We start from the raw sequence: 26889 nt of genomic DNA on the forward strand, positions 1-26889 counted from the left end.
AAATTATTATTTTGCTCACTTATATAGGGCTGACATATTGTGCAGCGCATAAGTCCCTATGATGCTGCACGTTCACTTCAGTGGAGCAATGTTCAGTGCAGAAAATACAGCTCACACACAAAGCCCGTGTAAAACTGTCCTTTGGCTAGTTTCACGTGAATATAATATGGATCCATTTCTCAGCCAGTGTTATGGCTGAACATCCTGGCCTAACACCGGGTCTAATGACCCAAACTGAGTTAGTTCAGGTCATTTGACAGGTGGACATTCAGAAGTAATATGTATTAGGCCTCATGCACACGACAGTATTTTTTCACGGTCTGCAAAACGGGGTTCCGTTGTTCCGTGATCCGTGTCCGTTTTTGTTTCCGTGTGTCTTCCTTGATTTTTGGAGGATCACCAGACATGAAGGAAATAGAAAAAAAATCTAAGTCAAGTTTGCCTTGCAAATGATAGGAAAAAAAACGGACACGGATCACGGACGTGGATGACAATCTTGTGTGCCTCCCGTGTTTTTTCACGGACCCATTGACTTGAATGGGTCCGCTAACCGTTGTCCGTGAAAAAAATAGGACAGGTCATATTTTTTTCACGGACTGGAAACACGGATGCGGATGACAAACGGTGCATTTTCCGAATTCTGCGGACCCATTGAAAGTCAATGGGTCTGCAGAAAATCATGGAAAACGGAACAACGGACACGGGACACAACAACGGTCGTGTGCATGAGGCCTTAAGCTCAGGTGAAACTAGCCTAATAGATGAGAGTCCCAGACTCAGATTTCCGTATTTGGTGGACAACTACTCCGCCATAGACAACAACCTGTCTTTGGTGATTTTTGTTATTACATAGGCAATAGATAGAAATAGCTGCATATACATATATTTTAAGAAATTATTTAAAGGGGTTGTGCCATGTTTTTACGTTACCCCCCATTGACAGAATAGGGGACGACTAGCTGCTGGGGGTCTGACCACAGGGCCGCCCACGATCACAAGAACGGGGGTCGCGTTCCCCCCTTCTGATGGAGGGACAGGTCGAGCATGCGCACTGCCGCTCCATTTATTCTCTGTGGGAGCACCAGAGTACAGCGCTGTGAATAGAGAGGAGCATATTTCCCAAAATTTGTTTTGGGTCCATTCCGGCTGTCAGATTAAACTTCTCTCCTAGCAATGTATCTGATCCATTTCAAGCTCTTTAAAGCCAAAACAGCATTAGTAATGTCAAATTGACAGTGACATATATTTTTGTGGGTATAGGGATGGTAGCCCCTGCTGCAGTAATTCTAAAATGGTCCAAAAAGTATTCCTTGTTGGTGAAAGGTGCCTTCTGTATGTGGGACGAATCTCAAAAAACTTGGAGTCATTGGAAATCAAAGTTTTGGGGAAATTCATAATTCATAAATTCCCTCATCTAGTTTGGGGAATAAAGCAGAAATGAGCCATTTCCATATGTAAATGTTTCTGCATTTGCTCTGGGGCAATGAAGGAAGAAATCCCAATTGCACTCCTCTCCCTGGTTCTGCATGTTCTCGGCACATTGTCACATGCTCTGAGTTTCCCTTGGCAGTCACTGATTAAACACCCACTGATGCTGAACCCCAGCGTCTAGCTGTATGGGTGGGAGTCTTTGAATTGCAACAAACGTGTTTGTGCATCTTAAACGACAGAAGTAGATGTAATGGCTAAAGACAAACTGATTTAGGCTTACAATTAACCAAGTCTGCTGCCTCGCAGTAATACATGTTGTGTGGCTGTATGGAAATAGTTGTACTACGCTGTTTTGATTTTTTTTTTTTACATTCTATAGCAATTAGTTGAGTAGCAAGAAGAAAGAGTGAAAAAGAACCACTGCTGGCCACCAGGTGGCAGTATTTCCAGATAATCCATTTAAAGGGAAACTCGGTGGGTTCATTTATTACAGGATCGCACTGGGGTTCCTTGGGCCCACCAGAGGAAATTATTCATCGGGCCCAAACCTCAGCAACAATAATGTCTAATAGGGTTTTATTCAAAGAAATAGACCCTACTGGTAACTGTCTACTTTCTGGAAAGGGGGCAAGGGTGTGGGTGGGTTTGGGATATCTTCCCCAGAAGGGGGATAAATGACCCTCATAATTGCTTCATTCTTTGCTCACACATTCATGTGCAGCAAGTATATGGCATAAAATGCTTCCGACATATATGCCTAATTTGTCTGTGGTCAATATTGCTCCCAACATATACCAGGAGATTTTTGGCATACGTTTGGACAATATATATTTTTTTAGACTGAATTGTACTGTAGTGTAAAAGACACTTAATATTCTCCTATTTGTTAAAAAGATAACAATCGTAGTTATCCCTCTTGATAGGTCCACTCCCAGCTATATGTCTTCTTGTACCAACTGTTCTCTCTCTGCTTGTGTGCTAGTTTTGGTGCTGTTCTGATGTTCTCGTTAGCTCTATATTAGCCTCCTGACTCTCCCCTGACGGGAGATGTCAAGGGGTTAAGGATCGGGCTGTTGGACTTGAACATGGCCAATCCTTTTGTTCTGGGGATTCTTATGTCAGAGGAGTCTAGCAGAAACTTTTTCCCTTCACCCCATTCAGGACCCATGCATTGTCGTTAGCCATAGCTGTCAGCCAAAATTTATTCACTGCACAGGTATACTTGTAGAGTCAGACTTATGGTAAATGCTGTAACTAACCTTCACCTGGTTAAAATGCCATGTTAGCTTTTTTATTTGATACTACTGTTACAGCCAATTGTGTTCATGTATACGTTATGGCAATAAGGTAAAGATGGACGGATAGACAGACAGATATATATATATATATATATATATATATATATTAGATAGACAGACAGTAAATGTTTTGAGAGTCTGCGTCACATTATGTAATTTGAGGTTTTTGTAGAATACAAAGGTCCCTTGTTCTGATAAGAGGCATGATGTATGCCTCAGTTTACTTGAAATTTGATAAAGGAGCTCTACCTGTTTGAGTAGGTTGGCAACCATCATGGCAAAGCTATATAGCACCCTAGTTAAACCGTGTCTGTGGAAGAAAGTTTAAAGGAGTTGGCTAGTTTATATTGATAGCTGCCTATGTGCTGATAACAGTACATGCATGCAGCTAGTAGTAAACATTAAACTATCAGTACTGATGTCCGATAGTTTAATATGAATAATGGAATAGTAGTTCCATCCTCCAGCGGCCTCCATTCATTTACACTGGGACAGACAGGGTAAAGAGTACATGTGCAGTCCGACCTTGTGTAAATGAATGGAGGTCACTGATGGACAGAACCTCCATCGGCCATTTTCAGTGACTGACAGCTATCTTTTAATACACACTTACACAGAGAATGCTATCAATCACTTATAACACTTCCCCTGTATACAGGTATCAGTGACTGACAGCTAACTATGTATACACACTTACACAGAGAATGCTATCAATCACTAACAACACCGCTCTGTGTACAGCTATCAGTGACTAACAACAATCTGTGTATATTCACTTACACAGAGAATGCTATCATTCACTGATAACACCACCCCGTGTATAACTATCAGTGACTGACAGCTATCTATGTATACACACTTACACAGAGAATGCTATCAATCACTGATAACACCTCCCCCGTGTATAACTATCCGTGTCTGACAGCTATCTGTGTATACACACTTACACAGAGAATGCTATCAATCACTGATAACACCTCCCCCTTGTATAACTATCAGTGACTGACAGCTATCTATGTATACACACTTACACAGAGAATACTATCAAGCACTGAAAACACCTCCCCTGTGTACAACTATCAGTGACTGACAGCTATGTATACACACTTACACAGAGAATGCTATCAATCACTGATAATACCTCCCCTGTGTACAACTATCAGTGACTAACAACAATCTGTGTATATTCACTTACACAGAGAATGCTATCATTCACTGATAACACCACCCCGTGTATAACTATCAGTGACTGACAGCTATCTATGTATACACACTTACACAGAGAATGCTATCAATCACTGATAACACCTCCCCCGTGTATAACTATCCGTGTCTGACAGCTATCTATGTATACACACTTACACAGAGAATGCTATCAATCACTGATAACACCTCCCCCTTGTATAACTATCAGTGACTGACAGCTATCTATGTATACACACTTACACAGAGAATACTATCAAGCACTGAAAACACCTCCCCTGTGTACAACTATCAGTGACTGACAGCTATCTGTGTATGCACACTTACACAGAGAATGCTATCAATCATTGATAACACCTCCCCCATGTACAACTATCAGTGACTGACAGCTATCTATGTATACACACTTACACAGAGAATGCTATCACTGATAACACCTCCCCCATGTACAGCTATCAGTGACTGACAGCTATCTATGTATACATACTTACACAGAGAATGCTATTAATCACTGATAACACCTCCCCTGTGTACAGCTATCAGTGACTGACAGCTATCTATGTATACACACTTACACAGAGAATGCTATCAATCACTGATAACACATCCCCTGTGTACAACTATCAGTGACTGACAGCTATCTATGTATACACACTTACACAGAGAATGCTTTCAATCACTGAAAACACCTCCCCCGTGCACAACTGAAGTTAGGCTAGTTTCACACTAGCGGCAAGGGCCTCCAGCAGGCTGTTCCGGCGGGTGAACAGCCTGTTGGATCCGTGCTGCTGCTAGTGCACGCGTGCCCCTAGACTACCGCTCTGGCCCCATTGACTATAATATGGGCGGGGTGGAGTTCCGGCGGCAGCATGGCTCCAGCCACCTCTCGGCATGCGCTGACGTGCTGCCGCTGGAACTCCGCCCCAGCCCCCATTATAGTCAATGGGGTCGGAGCGGTAGTCCAGGGGCACGCGTGCACTAGTGGCAGCACGGATCCGACAGGCTGTTCACCCGCCGGAACAGCCTGCCGGAGTCCCTTGCCGCTAGTGTAAAACTAGCCTTAGAATGAGCAGAGCTATAAGGATACTTTCACATGCGGTAGATTTTATTGCAGAACATTTTACTTTATTTTTCCAATTAAACTATATATCAATCTGCTCAGCTCCTAACGTCCTATAACATGCTTCCTGTAGATTACCATGTATTTTGTTTTGACAGTTTCTCATTGAGTGTGGTTTCACACAGTTTCAAGAGAAATACCTCCATTTTTTATGCAGTTTTTTGACCCAAAGCAGAGGTAGATGCAGCAGGAAGGAGAGATTTTCCATTCCTTTTGAAACCACTTCTGGCTTTACATCAAACAACTGTATGAAAATCTGCCACAAACTTTAGCTTTTTCCCCCCAAAAATATAGTATGTGTGAAACCACCCTAAATAATGACAACATCTACAAGTCCACCGCTTATGAAACGCATATTAACAAAAATACAAAAGTATGGTCATTTTTTATTAGTAATTTAGTGAAAGTAATGAACACAATTACTTGAGAAAGTTGTGGTAACTCCAATGACTGTGCATTTAGGGGCTAGATGTTCTACATAGAGAGTGACTGATATAAGACATCATCACACCCCCCTCTCTTCCATATTTTTACTGAACTGGTATGGCCGCCTATCTTAATGACTGGATATGCTAACTTTGTAAATTCAATCACCTAACCTATGAAATGCTCAATGTCTTCTCCTTTCTTATTTACAGTAAAAAGACGTGCAGGATTCTTCTTGTGAGAGACAGCTTGCTGTAAAACACAGTTTTCTAAGTGGGTTTTATGTGAAGAGGAGATTCACTGACATTTCTGTGGACACGAGAGCGCAGTTACGTCATCTGCCTTGATCTGACATACTTTGCTGGTGGAAACGGGAGAGGACAGTTAGTTGCACTTTGCTTATGGAACTGTGAAGAACTCTTACAAAGCATTAACATTTCTGCTTCCATTGCTGCAAACCACCTTGGACCTTGGAGTGACCACATGGTGTTTCCTTTGCATGTTTTCCGCTGTGAGTGGCATGACACATGACCTGTTGACCTTCTAAAACTCCATACAAAAGATCATAAATGCGAAGTAAATGAAGTCGTTTTTCCTTCTTCCTTCTGAAATCTAGACTGAGATCTGTCTTGTTGGGTTGCAGTATAATTTCATGCAGCTTCTGTGTACTTATACATCCTGACGATCTGCTTCAGTAAAGATGTTTCCAATATGTTTACTATAGACACTGAAGACTATGTGCTCTTTATAACTAAGCCTTATGTTGTGTACATACTGTCTTTGAAATATTGTGATCTAGTTTATTGCTTGTAAATGACAAATTCTATAATTTATTTAGACAAAATTAACTGTATACTATAGTTTTATGGATGAAAAAAATAAATATTTTGTTCTCAGTATTTTGTTCTTCAGAAATCACTGGTGAATATGACTTCTTGTCTTATAAATGATCCTATAGTATTTTGTGTTATCCTATTTAGGTTCATTAAATAGGGTAACAGCCAATGCCGCTATTATGTGTCATCACTAGCGCTGGTGTTGCCGTAATGTAGGCTAATTAAACCCATAGTGGCCCCCATTCATGTATTGTATTTAGTGCACTCTAAGATCCATGGTAGCACTTAGGCATATACAGTACAAACGTGATTGCTGCCTGTCTCAGAGGATTGCTTCCTGCCAGCACCATGCCATTAGGTCATTTTCATCTTTTTTCGTTATTCTAAGTTTTATTATAGCACAAATTTTCTTCTTTATCCAACATGGGACTATGTAAACTTTGTTGAGAAAATGTCATGGATATATTGCCAGATTTCACGCTCTGCATGGCAAAGAATGAAATCCACAGCAGATATCCACAACATAAATTGACATGCTGTGGATTTATAATGTGCACCACATCAGGTTATGTGCAGATATTGTTGCAGAATAGTTCTGCAGCAGTTACATAATTTTTTTTTAATATTCTCATTCACTAAACTGTTAGGCCTCTTTCAGACGGGTGAGATTTCCGCGCGGGTGCGATGTGTAAGGTGAACGCATTGCACCCGCACTGAATCCGGACCTATTAATTTCTATGGGGCTGTGCAGATGAGCGGTGATTTTCTCGCATCACTTGTGCGTTGCGTGAAAATCGCAGCATGCTCTATATTGTGCGTATTCCACACAAACGCAGGCCCCATAGAAGTGAATGGGGCTGCGTGAAAATCGCAAGCATCTGCAAGCAAGTGCGGATGCGGTATTGTGTACTATGCATTCTGTATTCAGAATGCTATTATTTTCCCTTGTAACCATGTTATAAGGGAAAATAATAAAATCTACACAACACCTGACCCAAACCCGAACTTCTGTGAAGAAGTTCGGGTTTGGCTACCAAACATGGCGAGTTTTCTCACGCGCGTGCAAAATGCATTACAATGTTTTGCACTCGCGCTGAAAAATCGCGCATTTTCCCTCAACGCATCCGCATCTTATCCGGCCCTAAAACATGACGCCCGTGTGAAAGAGGCCTTACTGAAAATGCTGCAGGTTTTCCCTTGGCAATTCTGCTGTGGAAAGTCCACAGCATTTATGCTACATGTGGCCATATCCTTAGGATTATTCCAGACCATCATTTTCCATATACTCTGACTTCAAAGTTAGGGTACGGCCACACATTCAAGTTTCCTGATGCAGTTTTGGAAGCCAAAACCAGGAGTGAATTCAAAGTCGGATTTGTCCTTTATACTTTGTCTCCTTTCATGATGTTCTCTGATTTTAGCTTCCAAAACTGCATCCAGAAACGTGAATGTGTTACATCATTTTGTGCATTATCCTTGTGTAATAATACACTGTAAACATGATTACTGTGTACATCATTGTCACGAACCAGCGGGTGTGAACCTCCTCTAAGGGCGTTGTCTAAGTGAACCCCTCATTCTTCGCAGTACCCCTGAAGGTGGGGATAGACTTTCCTGAGGCGAAGACCAGGTCACTACCTCTTGAGGAGGATTGGCACACAAGGCAGATGGCTGTGCAAGGTACCAAAGTTACAGTTGTCAGCAGGCAGAGTCGTAACCAAGAGCGAAGGATGAGGCAGAGGCAAAGTCAAACAAGCAATGGGTCAGAGCAGACAGCTCAGGTACAGGTCGGGAAATCCAGGTCAGCAACAGGAGAGTCGAGGCAAAGCAGGCACAGTTTAAAGGGAACCTGTCATGTGTTTATCACCAAATGAACAAACTAGCCCTTATTATAATTACTAATTTCAATAGTATATTCCTCCCCCTTTCTTTCACATAAATAATGTGAAATATAGTACCTTTGCATTCCTCGTTATTCATTTTCCCGCCAATTATTAAAATGAACGAATGACGTCACAAATCACGCCCCGTTTTTCATCATCTTATTATCTACAGCTCTTTTTTTATTTTTCTTGTGGCTCCGAAGTCTCGTTTCAAATCCCGCGCATGCGCGCAGTAATGCCACTCTCCCGACCTTCTTTCTTATACAACGCGCATGCGCCAGTTATTTTCCTTCCAGAAGCTTCAAGTTGTTGTTTCGTCACGCTTCTACTGGTTTACCGGAAGTCTACGCCAAAATATACCCGACGCATGCGCAGTTTACTTTATGATGTTTGAATGGGTGTCATTACACTAGTCAGACAGTGCGCATGCGCAGGATTTTGAGCGTCTGAACAAGTGAATAGGGAAGTGGCTACAGTGCTGAATAGAAAAAACACTGGACTCAAATCAAAGTTATGCGTCACGCTGGACCCAAATCAGCTCATTAGCATGCGGCGCGTGGCTTCTTTGTGTGTATATTATGAGGCTAACCGGTTGTCACACCACTAAGTGAATAAAACTAAGGTACTTTTTAATAGTTAATAATTGTATAAAATTAGTTATATTATAATCAAATACCCACATAACAGGTTTCCTTTAAACAATGTAGCAGAGTCCAGAAACACAAGCACTGGCTAGGTATAGTTTTTGGCAAAGGTTTTTTTCATCCACATTGATAGATGCAAATGAAGAAATCTGTGCCGTTCATTTTTTTCTTTCAGCCCAGAGGCTGAACGGAAAAAAAAAATCTCATTACCTGTATGCTCAATATAAGGAGAATAGCAGAAACTCCTAATGCTGGCCATACATGTAATGATTGCGGAGACCCTCAAATGCCAGGGCAGTACAAACACCCCACAAATGACCCCATTTTGGAAAGAAGACACCCCAAGGTATTCGCTGAGGGGCATATTGAGTCCATGAAAGATTGAAATTTTTGTCCCAAGTTAGCGGAAAGTGAGACTTTGTGAGAAAAAACTAAAAAAATATCAATTTCCGCTAACTTATGCCCAAAAAAAAAATTGCTATGAACTCGCCAGGCCCCTCATTGAATACCTTGGGGTGTCTTCTTTCCAAAGTGGGGTCACATTTATACTGCGCTGGCTTTTTAGGGGCCCTAAAGCGTGAGAAGAAGTCTGGGATCCAAATGTCTAAAAATGCCCTCCTAAAAGGAATTTGGGCACCTTTGCGCATCTAGGCTGCAAAAAAGTGTCACACATGTGGTATCGCCGTACTCAGGAGAAGTTGGGCAATGTGTTTTGGGGTGTCATTTTACATATACCCATGCTGGGTGAGATAAATATCTTGGTCAAATGCCAACTTTGTATAAAAAAATGGGAAAAGTTGTCTTTTGCCAAGATATTTCTCTCACCCAGCATGGGTATATGTAAAATGACACCCCAAAACATATTCCCCAACTTCTCCTGAGTACGGCGATACCAGATGTGTGACACTTTATTGCAGCCTAGGTGGGCAAAGGGGCACACATTCCAAAGAGCACCTTTCGGATTTCACCGGTCATTTTTTACAGATTTTGATTGCAAACTACTTCTCACGCATATGGGCCCCTAAAATGCCAGGGCAGTATAACTACCCCACAAGTGACCCCATTTTGGAAAGAAGACACCCCAAGGTATTTTGTGATGGGCATAGTGAGTTCATGGAAGTTTTTATTTTTTGTCACAAGTTAGTGGAATATGAGACTTTGTAAGAAAAAATAAAATAAAAAAATAAATCATCATTTTCCGCTAACTTGTGACAAAAAATAAAAAGTTCTATGAACTCACTATGCCCATCAGCGAATACCTTAGGGTGTCTACTTTCCGAAATGGGGTCATTTGTGGGGGTTTTCTACTGTCTGGGCATTGTAGAACCTCAGGAAACATGACAGGTGCTCAGAAAGTCAGAGCTGCTTCAAAAAGCGGAAATTCACATTTTTGTACCATAGTTTGTAAACGCTATAACTTTTACCCAAACCATTTTTTTTTCTTTTGCCCAAACATTTTTTTTTTATCAAAGACATGTATAAATTTAGCGAAAAATGTATATATGGATGTCATTTTTTTTGCAAAAAAATCGTTACATTTCAATTAATAACAAAAAAAGTAAAAATGTCAGCAGCAATGAAATACCACCAAATGAAAGCTCTATTAGTGAGAAGAAAAGGAGGTAAAATTCATTTGGGTGGTAAGTTGCATGACCGAGCAATAAACGGAGAAAGTAGTGTAGTGCAGAAGTGTAAAAAGTGGCCTGGTCATTAAGGGGGTTTCAGCTAGGGGGGTTGAAGTGGTTAATGATCAGGCACACTCTCTCCACTATACTGTACCTGGTCTCGGCTGGGGTGAGTTTGCAGCTCAGGAAAACAACAGGATGTTCCTCCCCATTGATTTCCTGAGAGAGTACAGCTCCGAGGCCTACTTCAGAGGCATCGGTCTGTACCACAAACTCCCTCTTGAAGTCAGGCGTCACCAAAACCGGTGACCCGCATAGGACCGACTTCCACCTGGTCATTCCAGCGGACTATAACAGACTTCCGTCCCTTGAAGAGCCCTAATAACTGAGCCGCTAAAGTGGCAAAATTGGTAACGAACCTCATATAATAGCCCACCATTCCCAGGAACGACTTTACTTGCCTCGTGGTGACAGGTCGGGGCCAATTCCGAATCGCCTCTATTTTATTCACTTTGATAACTCCACGTCCAATGACATACCCCAGGTACCTAGTCTCCTCTAACCCTATTGCGCATTTCTTTGGGTTAGCGGTCAGTCCAGCCCTCCTAAGGGAGTTAACTACAGCCTGCACTTTGGGTAGATGACTTTCCCAGTCGGTACGGTGGATGACAATATGATCCAGGTAAGCCGAAGCGTACTGACAATGTGGACGCAGCACAATGTCCATGAGCCGTTGAAAACACGAGTTTGCGATAAGCCTGGGGAACCACCAACTGTTCAATGGGTTCACCCCGCAGCTGGTTTACCCGATACAACATATCCTGATGAACCACAAAATGGGGGAACACCGACTCTGCCCCAGCTTGTTGTGGTTCACCATCTACTATTAATACATTTTCCTAGTCTCGGGATAGGGTTGGGTCCCGGTGTGGGGCAGTACCAAAATTATCCCCGGAGACATTGAGGTCTGCCAGCTCAGGTCCCGGCGGCAAGTCCTCCTTGTCTCCCACCATTACACTCAGTAGGGTTGTCTCCCCCTCTTCCACCAAAGTGGCGGTCGCCCCTACCACTGGACCTTTGGTCTCGGGTTCCCAGGGTTCTGGCCTCCCCCGGAGTAAGGCCACTCTGCTGTGGTTACCCCTGTCTCATGGGTACCAGTCACTTTCGTAGCAGGCCACAGTGCCAGGAAGTCTCTCCTGATTATAAGTTCGTAGTGTAAGTTTGTGGCAACTGCCACTTCGTGAGTCCACCTGTCAGCCCCCGTAGTTAGAGACACTAGGGCGGTGGGATAGTCTTTTAAGTCCCCATGAATGCACATTACCCAGACTTTCCGGCCAGTATACTCAGAAGACCGTACCAGTGGAGTCCAGCAGGTACATCCCGGGCGGGTTTGGTTGGCACAAGTAACCGGGTCTGGGGTGGACATTTACGGGATTTGACTGCTTCCCTCCCAAAAGAATCCCCCTGTATATTTCAGGTAGACATAGCGTTCCACCAGGTCAACCATCTCAGGGGCATTACCTGGAGAGACCTGGCCGATCCATTGCTGGACAGGGGATGGCAAAGACCTCCAGAACATATCAGCCAATATTCTGTCCAGCATAACCATGGGACTCAGCACATCAGGCTGTAGCCAATTTTGCAAAAGGTGGAGTAAGTCATAATACTGGGGTCTCGTGGGCTCAGCCGGCTTAAACCCCCACTGATGTACCCGCTGGGCCCGGACCTACACATTCACCCCCAGTCTTGCCAGAATATCACCCTTTACTTTGTGGTAGTCAGCCGAGTGATCGTCCGGCAAGTCGAAATACACCCTCTGGGAATCGGATGCCAGAAACGGAGCGACGACATCAGTCCACTGGTCTCAAGGTAGCTTCTCCCTTGTGGCCACTTTCTCGTATATCGCCAGGTAGGTTTCGATGTCATCTGCGGGTATCATCTTAGGAATCGCCGCACGGACTGCCTTCCGGGCATCGTGGATGCTCGGGGTTGCTTCTACTGTCTGCAACTTCATCACGTGTTGTAGCAGCAACTGGTTGGTCTCTTGCTACTGTTTGTTAGCCTCCCATTGATGCAGGTTTGTCTCTCGCTGCTGCCGATTAGCCTCCATGAGGGCCTTCACAACAACCTTCATTTTGTCATGGGACATGGGTTGTAATACGGCTGGTTTGATGTTTGACATACAACCGTGCCCAAAAATGCAAACCAAAAAGCAGAGTGAACGCCAGCCTCACTGCTCTTGCCCGCATCCTCCACCAATTGTGGGGATTCGCTCTGGTAGACAGGACAAGCTGACACAGTATAGAGGCAAAGACCAGTTTGCAACTCAAAAACTTCAGTGTTTTTATTCACACTTACGACAACAAAACAGTACGACAGTCCATTCGCAGTTTTGGTGTTCATTCACACCTAGACAGTTCATACAGCAAAACAGTCATCTGTTATCCTAGGTGTTAGTTCACACCCAATCGGCATTGCCCAGGACAGAGCAGACCTCCCAAACTCAGGCCTCCAGCGTAGCACACGGCTCAGATCTCAATCCAGCGATTGTCAGAGCGAGAGGTAATTACCACCAGCTGACACTGCTGGCTGGATTTTTTATATAAGCCAGTCAAGACCCGGCCTGGAACGTGGGGAGTAGTCACCCACCCAGCACTTTGACTACTCCCAGTAAGAGCCATCCCAGATCAGCTATTACAGCTATACTAAATAGCAAGGTGTCAAAGAGCAACTGCTGCTGACACATGAAAACTGGCTCTTACTCCACCGAGGCCAGGAACCTCAGTGACACATACCTTCCATCAACGACGGTCCCTTGCGCCTTCCTACAGCCGATAACCTATTGTGAATGGTAATCCTGCAAATTATGATAATGAGATGACTGCTGAAGAGTGATCTCTACAGAACAGAAAGTATCATCACATTATTAGTGGTCAGTATTTTTAATATAGTGAAATTGGAAACTTAAAATTGCATCACCATAAACTCTTCTAAAATAACAGTTTTATTTAAAGGGCATCTGCAGCAGAGTTGTACCTATGAAACTGGCTGATCTTTTACACGTGCACTTGGCAGCTGAAGGCATTTATGTTGGTCCCATGTTCATAGGCACCCACATTGCTAGGGGCCAGAGGTGGGTATTACTGCTGCAAGGGGGGCACAAAATGGACCTAACTACAGTCAGGGGGCACAAGGAGGATATAACTACTGTGAAGGGACCACAAGGAGGACATAACTACTGTAAAGGGGGCAACAAGACGGACATAACTACAGTGAGGGGGGCACAAGGAGGACATAACTACTGTGAAGGGGCCACAAGATGAACATAACTACAATGTGGGAACTACAACTACAATGTGGGAATTAGTACTGTGTGGTAGCACTAAGGGTAAAGCAATGCCCTAGATTACCCTGTCATACATTGGGATGGCTCTGTCTTCCAGGGTGAGCACAGCACCCCCCCCACTAGGGATTTCACAGGGGCAATTACCATCCCTTTTTTCTTTTTTCTCTATCACCACAGTGACCTTGTTCTGGATCCAGCCTACATCACGCCGACACACCAGTGACACCCTGGCTTTCATTTATTGCAAGGTATATTGGAACCGCCGTGTACCCTATGACAGATTTTATCAGGTGAGTGGGACTTGAGGGGTATAGTAATGCATTGGGCGGAGTTACAGGCATGGCTTAGTGTAAAAAACATTGCTGCAGCGCGCATAGGTGAAATTTTCCCTCTTTATGTACACTTGGATGGCAAGTGCGGGAAAGAGGTGCGTAATGCTAAATCCTTGCCCTGGGTGCTGGAAAGCCTATATATACCTCTGCTCTAGGAGCAACAGGGGCATCTCTGCTAAGTCCTAGAGACTCGGCTCTCTCTACAACTGCCACGCCCTCTCCACTTCTCCACCAGAATTTTTCTTTTTTCTAGATAAACTATTCCAAAATCACGGACAGCCAACATTTTTCACGGACAAATTGTAAAACCATAATGAATGATAAAGATTCTAAGTAATACATGTCTATAGCTCGATATACTGATAACACCTCATTATCAGCATTTACAGTGAGCTGTAAAATGATGATAATTACCACCAAAATATTCTAGTCAAGTACCACCAGCCTAAAAAAAAAAAATCACAGACACATCTATTTTTTTTCAAGGACAGGAGAAAAAAGTCGCCTATTTTTACGGACTGTCCAGAAATTTCTGGACGGTTGGTAACCCTGGCGCTGGGTGTGAAGATGTTTTCACTTCCTGGGCCTGTCAATCAAAATGCAGAGGGTGCAGCAGTTGCACAGAGAGCAGAGCCTCTAGGTGTAACGGTAACGCCCCATTGCTCTTAAAGGCTCATTTGTATATATTGAAACATCATTTTTCTCAGCAATGCTAGCACATATAAACATGGGACCAACACAGATGCCTTTAGCTGCCAAGTGCACATGTAACAGGTCAGCCAATTTCATAGGTAAAAATCTGCTGACAGATGCCCTTCAACATCTGGAGGCTAAAAACCCATACAGATCTTATCCAACAGTTGGACATGATCAGGATAGCTTTGGCATGTAAATAAGCATGTTTCCACTATTGTCGATCTACAGGAGATCTTGAAAATGATAAGTAGCTACATATTAGAGTTCTTGTCCGTATTTCAACTGTTCAGTGCTGCTGTTCAGCTGAATGCCCGAGGAAGCAAACGGGCGGACAGCAGTGTATGCAGTATAAGGTCCCCTCCCTCACATATAAGAGAAATCATTACCACAGTGCTGACAGCAGAGAAGAGGGGATGAAGGACCTGCGATGACCTCACCATGATGTGACCAGAACAGGAAGAGGAGCTCAGCAGTGCAGTAAAGTAATGAAGAAGACCAGCCATGCATGTGAAGAAGTATGGATTCAATGTAAGTGCCAGGGAAATGCTGGGAGTTGTAGTCCTCTCCTCTTATACCTCCTGTTATGTAATATCAGAGTACATTACAAAAGGAGGTATGAGGAGAGGACTACAACTCCCAGCTAGGGTTGGGTCATATACCGGTCTCTGATGTTGGAATCAGATGATGAGCGAGGTCTCCGAGCATCACAGGACAAGAGCGAGTGGCAGGAAAGTCTCTCAAGTTACTTCGAGACCGAGTCCGACCCCAACAGAGTTCACAAATTCACATGCGAGTGGAGAGAGAGACCCTAATATATATATATTACAGCCGCCCCGGCCCAAGTGAATAAAGGTGTAATGTCTGCCTATAACGGTGACCATGTATGTGTTCTACTGTGACCCTGTCTGACTCTGGCTGCCTACTCCTTCCTGCCTGCAAGCTGCACCGCACTACTGCACATTGAAATAGCAGGCATTAGGGAATGAGTCATCATGAGTCCCTCCCCACTCCCCCATACATGACATGACCAACAAGAAGACATTACTGTATGGTGGCCACAAGACATTGTTTTATTGGGGCCCACCATATGTCAGTATAATGTCACCTTGTGTCTGCCCCCATACAGTAATGTTTCCTTGTGGTTGCCTCATACAGTATAATGTCTCCTTGTGGCCCCATATAGTATAATGTCTCCTTATGGCTGCCCCATACAGTATAATGTCTCCTTATGGCTGCCCCATACAGTATAACGTCTCCTTGTGGCTGCCCCATACAGTATAACGTCTTCTTGTGGCTGCCCCCATACAGTATAACGTCTCCTTGTGGCTGCCCCATACAGTATAACGTCACCTTGTGGCTGCCCCCATACAGTATAATGTCTCCTTGTGGCTGCCCCCATACAGTAATGTTTCCTTGTGGCTGCCCCCATAGAGTATAATGTCTCCTTGTGGCCCCCATACAGTATAACGTCTCCTCGTGGCTGCCCCAATACAGTTTAATGTCTCCTTGTGGCTGCCCCCATAGAGTATAATGTCTCCTTGTGGCCCCCATAGAGTATAACGTCTGCTTTTGGCTGCCCCCATACAGTATAACGTCTCCTTGAGGCTGCCCCCATACAGTATAACCTCTCCTTGAGGCTGCCCCATACATTATAACGTCTCCTTGTGGCTGCCCCATACATTATAACGTCTCCTTGTGGCTGCCCCCATACAGTACAACGTCTCCTTGTGGCTGCCCCCATACAGTTTAATGTCTCCTTGTGGCTGCCCCCATAGAGTATAATGTCTTCTTGTGGCTGCCTCCATGCAGTATAACGTCTCCTTGTGGCTGCCCCTATATAGTATAACGTCTACTTGTGGCTGCCCCCATACAGTATAACCTCTCCTTGAGGCTGCCTCCATACAGTATAACGTCTCCTTGTGGCTGCCCCTATACAGTATAGCGTCTTCTTGTGGCTGCCCCCATACAGTATAACGTCTCCTTGAGGCTGCCTCCATACAGTATAACGTCTCCTTGTGGCTGCCCCCATACAGTATAACCTCTCCTTGTGGCTGCCCCCATACAGTATAACGTCTCCTTGTGGCTGCCCCATACAGTGTAGAATAATTGTGTACTCTGCACACCTTGGATCCAGTGTGGGTGCCTGTGAGAGTGGTTTAGACAGTATAAGTTAAATCCACGGCACTCCAAGAGTTGATGCAAAAAAAGTAATCTCATTTAATTCTCAATAAACAGAATGCTGTTTAGTATACATCCAGTGCAAATAAATATACATCTAGTATTTATGCCATATCAGATAAAGAAATATATCCCGAACGTTTCGGTCTGTGCGACCTTCTTCAGCGGGATCTGAAGGCAAGGAGAGTGTAGGCATGCGCTGGATGTCACATCCAGCGCATGCCTACACTCTCCTTGCCTTCAGATCCCGCTGAAGAAGGTCGCACAGACCGAAACGTTCGGGATATATTTCTTTATCTGATATGGCATAAATACTAGATGTATATTTATTTGCACTGGATGTATACTAAACAGCATTCTGTTTATTGAGAATTAAATGAGATTACTTTTTTTGCATCAACTCTTGGAGTGCCGTGGATTTAACTTATACTAACTTCACCTTGTGGCTGCCCCCATACAGTATAACCTCTCCTTGTGGCTGCCCCCATAGAGTATAACCTCTCCTTGTGGCTGCCCCCATACAGCATAACCTCTCCTTGTGGCTGCCCCCATACAGTATAACCTCTCCTTGTGGCTGCCCCATACAGTATAACGTCACCTTGTGGCTGCCCCATACAGTATAACATCTCCTTGTGGCTGCCCCATACAGTGTAACGTCTCCTTGTGGCTGCCCCATACAGTATAACGTCTCCTTGTGGCTGCCCTATACAGTATAACGTCTCCTTGTGGCTGCCCCATACAGTATAACGTCTCCTTGTAGCTGCCCCCATACAGTATAGCGTCTCCTTGTAGCTGCCCCAATACAGTATAACGTCTCCTTGTGGCTGCCCCCATAGAGTATAACGTCTCCTTGTGGCTTCCCCCATACAGTATAGCGTCTCCTTGTAGCTGCCCCCATACAGTATAACGTCTCCTTGTGGCTGCCCCATACAGTATAGCGTCTCCTTGTAGCTGCCCCATACAGTATAGCGTCTCCTTGTAGCTGCCCCCATACAGTATAACGTCTCCTTGTGGCTGCCCCCATACAGTATAACGTCTCCTTGTGGCTTCCCCCATACAGTATAACGTCTCCTTGTGGCTTCCCCCATACAGTATAGCGTCTCCTAGTAGCTGCCCCAATACAGTATAATGTCTCTTTGTGGCCAAGTGTTTTTTTCTTTTAAATGGGCATTTAACGCGATATATATCGTTATTGCGACAAATTTCTTACTATCGTTATCGTGGGAATATTTTTTATATTGTCCAACCCTACTCCCAGCATGTCCAGCTTGTTATGTAGTATCAAAGTACATTACAAGAGGAGGTAAAAGAGGAGAGGACTACAACTCTCAGCATGTCCAGGCCATTATTATATAATATCAGGGTATATTACAAAACCCTGGATATGCTGGGAGTTGTATATTTCCTCTTATAATGTACTCTGCTATTACATATTACCTGCTTGGACATGCTGGAAGTTGTAGTCTTCTCTTATACCTCTAATGCTAAGGCGTTAGAACAGAGCAAGAAGCTGAAATGACATTACTGCAACCTCCTGCTCTGGTTCTCGCATGATGACGTCATTATGTGAGACCTGAAGCAGGAGTGCTGATGTCATTGGGACCACATGCATCAGGACGCAGCAACACAAGCCACAGATAAAACTGTGGTCTGCATCACAGACAGTGGCGGGGGGCACTAGGGATGGGGGGAAGGAGACAATTATATATACTTGGCACTACTGGGGAGGAATGGAGGAGCATTATATACATACTGGTACTACGGTGGAACATTATATATATACTGCCACTATAGGGGAGAGCATTATATATTGGAACTAGTGGGGGGCACTACAGGGGGACATTAGAGCCACTGGGATTATGGTTTTATTATTATTAATAGAGTACTGTAGGGGCATTATTATTTGACGCAATATGGAGGGCATTGATACTAATGGGTGCTATCTTGGGGTGTATTATAACTATTGGGGGAACAGAAAAAAAAGGCAGCTCTCACCTGCACCTCCTTGCAATGAGCATGGACATAGCACCTTGACTGCACTATTAGTAGAAAACTCCCAAAAGTCCAGCTTCAATTGGCAAGGTAAGAGAACTTTATATCGGTTTTAAAACTTCCTGTACACGGATAATCTTGTGATGTGTTTCCGACCACTCTCAATATGGGTCATTCATCATGACAAGGTCTCTTACCTTGCCAATTGAAGCTGGACTTTTGAAGTTTTTTGGAGTTATCACTATTGGGGGAACCATTACTAATGAGGGCAGTCTGGGTGTATAGTAGAGTGTTTGTGGACATGGGGGGGGGGGAGCAAAACAGGCACAGTTTTGGGGGTAGCTTCAAGAGGTTCTGCAGGTTTTTTCATATTGATGACCTATCCTTAGGATTGGTCATCAATAGAGATGAGCGAACTTCTGTTTTAAGTTCGGCGTCTAAAGTTCGGGTTTGGATTAGCGGAGAATCCCGATCTGGAACCGGATATGGATTCCGACTTCAGTTGTGGTCCGTGGTAGCGGAATCAATAATCGGCCATTATTGATTCCGCTACCACGGACCACAACGGAAGTCGGAATCCATATCCGGTTCCAGATCGGGATTCTCCGCTAATCCAAACCCGAACTTTAGACGCCGAACTTAAAACAGACGTTCGCTCATCTCTAGTCATCAATATTAGATCGGCGGAGGTCTGACACCCAGCACCCCCAATGATCAGCTGTTTGAGGAGACAGCGCGCGCCCAGTGCACGTGCCGTCTCCCTTCTCTCTTCCTGCTCTGCTGCTGTATGTCTATAGTACAGCAGCAGTGAACAGCACGCGCCGTCACTTCAAACAGCTGATCTGCATTTATAAAACCAATAATGGCAAAAACTAGAGGAACTTAATTCATTCCAGTTTTCATATTACAAAATATAAAAAAATGGACTGGTTGGAATTGGTAACTTTTTTTGCCAATGAGGGTCGTTAAATCTCTGCTGGCTCCTCCTACCAATTTATGTGGCGATAAGCTACTTTTTATCAGCGCCATCCAATTATTTGCCATTTTTATAAGGCTACCGTGCAACTCCGCAGCCAGCCACTAGATGTCATCAGAGAAAAAGGCTCTGTGCTGTTCCCATACTCAGGCGTGATAAATCGAGTATGATAGCGTTTGACAGCGTTCGGGAAAAGCAATCCATTACCGATAAGAGACTGAGTGACATAAAGAGTGCATGAGACACCGTGTGTTCTTGGGAGTATGTGGGCTCTGTTTAGGGCGTCGAGAGCAGTCTCCTGCTCAATGAGGGTGCCCTGCCGGGCTAGAGCTGCAGTTAATGGTGTGGGACGCTGTATTACTCTGAAGGTGAGTCCAGGCATTATGTAAGAACATACAGTACGCACATGGGAAGGCATGCTGAACTTACAGGGGGCGCCACTGGCCGAGGTGACAGCTTTGTGTGGCACCAGATCACATGACTGGGAATCATAGTCATAACTAGAAGTGGCTGGGCCCCACAGCAAGTTTTTGAACCCCCTCCTTCCCCACAACCCCACTCCTGCAGCTAGTGAAGATCGCCCACACTTGCTATACTACGCCCCACCCACTTAATCATATTACAAATATGAAACAAAAACATTTTTTTTTTTTTTTTTTTGCAATTCTGGGGTTGCAGCAACCTGCTAGTGGCGCGGTGACCCCATTCATTTCTATGGCTGCACTGCTACATTGCAATCCATGGTCGTGCACAAGATCTCCATGTAGCCCCAGCCAAACACACGAACATTGCTCCGAACAATGTGCACTCCTATACATCAGTATTGTAGGCTAGGGATCAGCAACCCTCAGCACTCCAGCTGCTGTGAAACTACAACTCCCAGCATGCACACTTACTAAGCTGTTCTTGAAACGCCCAAAGAAGTGAAAAGAGGATTCTGGGAGTTGTAGTTTCAGAGCAAGTAGAGCAATAGAGGTTGCTGATCCCTGTTGTAGGCCATCATACTGAACTCCAGGTCCTCCACCAATTATCACAGTGAAAGGAGCTACACATTCCTGCAAATCACCCCCTCCCCCTTTTTTTTCTGTTTTGTGTACACAGACACAGTAGCCCCTCCATAAAAAGGCTGAGTTAACCATTGCATCATGTACTGTTTAAAAAAGTACAGATGCAGCAATATGTACAGTGAGTGTCTCACAAAAGTGAGTGCACCCCTCACATTTTTGTAAATATTTTATTATATCTTTTCCTGGGACAACACTGAAGATGTGACACTTTAATACAATGTAATGTAGTCACTGTACTGTACAGCTTGTATAAGGCTACTTTCACATTGGCGTTTTGGACGGATTTGTCATGGATCTGCAAAACCGCTTCTGTTACAATAATAGAACCGCATGCATCCGTCATGAACGGATCCGGTTGTATTATGTCTTCTATAGCCATGACAGATCTGTCATGGACACCATTGAAAGTCAATGGGGGACGGATCCATTTTCTATTGTCGGAGAAATGGTTCCATCCCCATTGACTTACATTGTGTGTCAGGACGGATCCATCTTGCTCCGCACCACATGGCGGACAGAAAAACGCTACAGGCAGCATTTTGGTGTCCGCCTCCAGAGCGGAATGGAGGCAAACTGATGCATTCTGAGCGGACCCTTATCCATTCAGAATGCATTAAGGCAAAACTGATCCGTTTTGGACCGCTTGTGAAAGGCCTGAATGGCTCTCACAAACCGAAAGCCAAAACGCTAGTGTGAAAGTAGCCTAAGGCCTCATGCACACAACCGTTGTGTGCATCCGTGGCCGTTGTGCCGTTTTCCGTTTTTTTTTGCGGACCCATTGACTTTCAATGGGTCCGTGGAAAAATCGGAAACTGCACCGTTTGGCAGCCGCATCCGTGATCCGTTTTTCCTGGCCGTGAAAAAAATATGACCTGTCCTATTTTTTTCACGGCCAACGGTTCACGGACCCATTCAAGTCAATGGGTCCGTGAAAATCACGGATGCACACAAGATTGTCATCCGTGTCCGTGATCCGTGTCCGTGATCCGTGTCCGTTTTTTCCTATCATTTCAATGGCAAACTTGACTTAGATTTTCTTTTCATTTTTCATGTCCGTGGATCCTCCAAAAAACAAGGAAGACCCACGGACGAAAAAACGGTCACGGATCACGGACCAACGGAACCCCGTTTTGCGGACAGTGAAAAAATACTGTCGTGTGCATGAGGCCTAACAGTGTAAATTTTGCGTGCCCCCAAAATAATTCACCACAAAGCCATTAATGTCTGAACCACTGGCAACAAAAGTGAGTACTACACCCCCAAGTGAAAATGGCCAAACTGTCAATATTTTGTGTGACCACCTTTATTTTCCAACACTGCCTTTAACCTCTGCAGTAATGCTGGCAGCACTCATATGTCTATTTTTAAAAGACAACCTCTGGCTATGACGCTGAGTACGTGCACTCAACTTCTTTGGTCGACCATGGCGAGGCCTGTTCTGAGTGGATCCTGTCTTGTTTTCAGATCCTCAGAGAGTTCTTTACCATGAGGTGCCATGTTGAACTTTCAGTGACTAGTATGAGAGAGTGTGAGAGCGATAACACCAACTTTCACACCTGAGACCTTGTACCACTAACGAGTCATATGTCACTTAGGGGTGTACTCACTTTTGTTGCCAGCGGTTTAGACATTAACCCCTTAACCTCTTACAGACTCGGCGGGCGGTGATTGGAACTGGGTGCCTGCTGAAATCAATCAGCAAGCACCCTGGGTCAATGCCGAGGGGGGTCCTGTGACCCCCCCCTATCGGCGATCGCTGCGGATTAACCCCTTTCTATGCCGCTACTGTGGCATAGAAGGGGTTTGTGTTTGAGGGAGTGCATCGAGTCCCCGCGCTGCTGTGGCAGGGACTCGATGTCTCAGAAGGCAGCCTGAGGCCTCATGCACATGACCGTTGTGTGCATCCGTGGCCGTTGTTCCGTTTTCCGTGATTTTCTGCGGACCCATTGACTTTCAATAGGTCAGTTGAAAACTCGGAAAGTGCACCATTGTTCATCAGCGGCCGTGATCCGTGTTTCCTGTCCGTCAAAAAAAATATGACCTGTCCTACAACGGTTCACGGACCTATTCAAGTCAATGGGTTCGTGAAAGAACACAGATGCACACAAGATTGGCATCCGTGTCCGTAGGTTACTTCCATACAGACTGATCCGAATAGCTGTCTGCATAAAAGCTTTTTCAGAGCTGAGTTTTCACCCTGGGAAAACTCAGATCCGACAGTATATTCTAACACAGAGGCGTTCTCATAGTGATGGGGACGCTTAAGGTTAGAATATACTACGAACTGTGTACATGACTGCCCCCTGCTGCCTGACAGCACCCGATCTCTTACAGGGGGCGGCTGTGATCCGTACAATTAACCCCTCAGGTGCCGCACCTGAGGGGTTAATTGTGCATATCATAGCCCCCTATAAGAGATCAGGGGCTGCCAGGCAGCAGGGGGCAGACCCCCCTCCCTCCCCAGTTTTAATTTCATTGGTGGCCAGTGCGCCCCCCCCGGCCCTTCCCCCCCCCCCCCCTCCCTCCATTGTATTAATTTCATTGGTGGCCAGTGTGCGACCCCCCCCCCTTCCTCCCTCCCTCTATCGTATTAGTTTCATTGGTGGCCAGTGTGCAGCCTCCCCCGGCGCCCCCCCCCCCCCCTCCTGATCATTGGTGGCAGCGGAGAGTTCCGATCAGAGTCCCAGTTTAATCGCTACTGCAGTCCTGGTTGCCATGGTTACTTAGCAATATTAGAAGCATCATACTTACCTGCTGCGCTGTCTGTGACCGGCCGGGAGCTCCTCCTACTGGTGACAGATCATTAAGCAATGCGCTGCACAGACCGGTCACTTACCAGTAGGAGGAGCTCCCGGCCGGTCACAGACAGCGCAGCAGGTAAGTATGATGCTTCTAATATTGCTAAGTAACCATGGAAACCAGGACTGCAGTAGCGTCCTGGTTGCCATGGTTACCGATCGGAGCCCCAGCGATTAAACTGGGACTCCGTTTGGAACTCTCCCCTGCCCCCAATGATCGGGGGGGGGGGGCGCACACTGGCCACCAATGAAACGAATACAATAGAGGGAGGGAGGGAGGCCGGGGAAGGGGGGGGGGGTGCGCACACTGACCACCAATGAAATTAATACAATAGAGGGAGGGGGCCCGCACTGGCCACCAATGAAATTAGTACATTAGAGGGAGGGAGGGAGGGGGGCCGCACACTGGCCACCAATGAAATTAATACAATAGAGGGAGGGGGGCCGCACTGGCCACCAATGAAATTAAAACTGGGGAGGGAGGGGGGTCTGTCCCCTGCTGCCTGGCAGCCCCTGATCTCTTACAGGGGACTATGATACACACAATTAACCCCCCTCAGATGCGGCACCTGAGGGGTTAATTGTGCTGGTCGAAGCCCCGTGTAAGAGATCGGGTGCTGCCAGGCAGCAGGGGGCAGTCATGTACACAGTTCTTAGTATATTCTAACTTGAAGCGTCCCCATCACCATGGGAACACCTTTGTGTTAGAATATACTTTCGGATCTTCACGATCTAACTCCTATCCGACAGTATATTCTAACATAGAGTCGTTCCCATGGTGATGGGGACGCTTCAAGTTAAAAGATATCATCGGATTGGAGAAAACTCCGATCCGATGGTATAATAGGGACTCCTGACTTTACATTGAAAGTCAAGGGGGACGGATCCGTTTGCAATTACACCATATTGTGTCAACGTCAAACGGATCCGTCCCCATTGACTTGCATTGTAAGTCAGGACGGATCCGTTTGGGTCCGCACGGCCAGGCGGACACCAAAACGATTTTTTCTTCATGTCCGTGGATCCTCCAAAAATCAAGGAAGACCCACGGAAGAAAAAACAGACACGGATCACGGACCTACGGACCCCGTTTTTGCAGACCTTAAAAAAACAAACGGTCGTGTGCATGAGGCCTGATGCGTACAGAGGCTGCCCAATGCCTTCCACGGCATCAGGAACTGCCTCCTACAGGAGCCGAGGAGATCCAGCCTCAGGCTTTGTCTCCTAGGCAACCTGTTAGTGTATTACACAGAGTAATACACTAACAGGCAATGCATTACAATACAGATGTATTGTAATGCATTGCAGAGGGGATCAGACTCCCAAAAGTGAACGTCACAAATAAAGTAAAGGAAAAAAAAAAGTGTTTTTAATAAAATTAATAAAGTAATAAAATGTATAAAGTAATGACTGGCTCTATAAATATACAGTTGCAAGAAAAAGTATGTGAACCCTTTGGAATGATATGGATTTCTGCACAAATTGGTCATAAAATGTGATCTGATCTTCATCTAAGTCACAACAATAGACAATCACAGTCTGCCTAAACTAATAACACACAAAGAATTAAATGTTACCATGTTTTTATTGAACACACCATGTAAACAATCACAGTGTAGGTGGAAAAAGTATGTGAACCCTTGGATTTAATAACTGGTTGAACCTCCTTTGGCAGCAATAACTTCAACCAAACGTTTCCTGTAGTTGCAGATCAGACGTGCACAACGGTCAGGAGTAATTCTTGACCATTCCTCTTTACAGAACTGTTTCAGGTCAGCAATATTCTTGGGATGTCTGGTGTGAATCACTTTCTTGAGGTCATACCACAGCATCTTAGGCTACTTTCACACTAGCGTTCGGTATTCCGTTCGTGAGCTCCGTTTGAAGGAGCTCACGAGCGGACCCGAACGCAGCCGTCCAGCCCTGATGCAGTCTGAATGGAGGCGGATCCGCTCAGACTGCATCAGTCTGGCGGCGTTCAGCCTCCGCTCCGCTCGCCTCCGCACGGACAGGCGGACAGCTGAACGCTGCTTGCAGCGTTCGGGTGTCCGCCTGGCCGTGCGGAGGCGTGCGGATCCGTACGGATCCGTCCAGACTTTCAATGTAAGTCAATGGGGACGGATCCGTTTGAAGATGCCACAATGTGGCTCAATCTTCAAGCGGATCCGTCCCCCATTGACTTTACATTGAAAGTCTGGACGGATCCGTACTAGGCTATTTTCACACTTAGCTTTTTTTTGCTAAAATAATGCAGACGGATCCGTACTGAACGGAGCCTCCGTCTGCATTATTATGGGCGGATCCGTTCTGAACGGATCCGCCCGAACGCTAGTGTGAAAGTAGCCTTAATCGGGTTGAGGTCAGGACTCTGACTGGGCCCTCCAGAAGGCGTATTTTCTTCTGTTTAAGCCATTCTGTTGTTGATTTACTTCTATGCTTGGGCCGGTGTCCTGTTGCAACACCCATCTTCTGTTGAGCTTCAGCTGGTGGACAGATGGCCTTAAGTTCTCCTGCAAAATGTCTTGATAAACTTGGGAATTCATTTTTCCTTCGATGATAGCAATCCGTCCAGGCCCTGACACAACAAAGCAGCCCCAAACCATGATGCCCCCACCACCATACTTCACAGTTGGGATGAGGTTTTGATGTTGGAGTGCTGTGCCTCTTTTTCTCCACACATAGTGTTGTGTGTTTCTTCCAAACAACTCAACTTTGGTTTCATCTGTCCACAGAATATTTTGCCAGTACTGCTGTTGAACATCCAGGTGCTCTTGTGCAAACTGTAAGGCCCCTTTCACACGGACGAGTATTCCGCGCGGGTGCAATGCGTGAGGTGAACACATTGCACCCGCACTGAATCCTGACCCATTCTTTTCTATGGGGCTGTGCACATGAGCGGTGATTTTCACGCATCACTTGTGTGTTGGGTGAAAGTCGCAGCATGCTCTATATTCTGCGTTTTTCACGCAACGCAGGCCCCATAGAAGTGAATGGGGCCGCTTGAAAATCACAAGCATCCGCAAGCAAGTGCGGATGCG

The 26889-nt window shown here is 45.3% G+C and overlaps 2 protein-coding genes across 2 annotated transcripts in view; both read left to right on the forward strand.

Annotated features, from left to right (window-relative positions):
* The window catches only part of LOC122922211 (phosphatidylinositol 4-phosphate 5-kinase type-1 beta-like), a 32263-nt gene extending 25886 nt beyond the window's left edge, over positions 1–6377 (forward strand). Inside the window, exon 8 of the mRNA XM_044272745.1 lies at positions 5691–6377. Coding sequence (XP_044128680.1) covers positions 5691–5693 — 3 coding nt within the window. The 3' untranslated portion in view covers positions 5694–6377. The remainder of the gene's footprint in view (positions 1–5690) is intronic.
* Positions 6378–20194: 13817 nt separating this feature from the next.
* The window catches only part of FXN (frataxin), a 28300-nt gene continuing 21605 nt past the window's right edge, over positions 20195–26889 (forward strand). The window contains exon 1 of the mRNA XM_044287234.1: positions 20195–20354. Coding sequence (XP_044143169.1) covers positions 20250–20354 — 105 coding nt within the window. The 5' untranslated portion in view covers positions 20195–20249. The remainder of the gene's footprint in view (positions 20355–26889) is intronic.

The sequence above is a fragment of the Bufo gargarizans genome, chromosome 1, assembly GCF_014858855.1.
Source record: "Bufo gargarizans isolate SCDJY-AF-19 chromosome 1, ASM1485885v1, whole genome shotgun sequence".
Taxonomy (NCBI): Eukaryota; Metazoa; Chordata; class Amphibia; order Anura; family Bufonidae; genus Bufo; species Bufo gargarizans.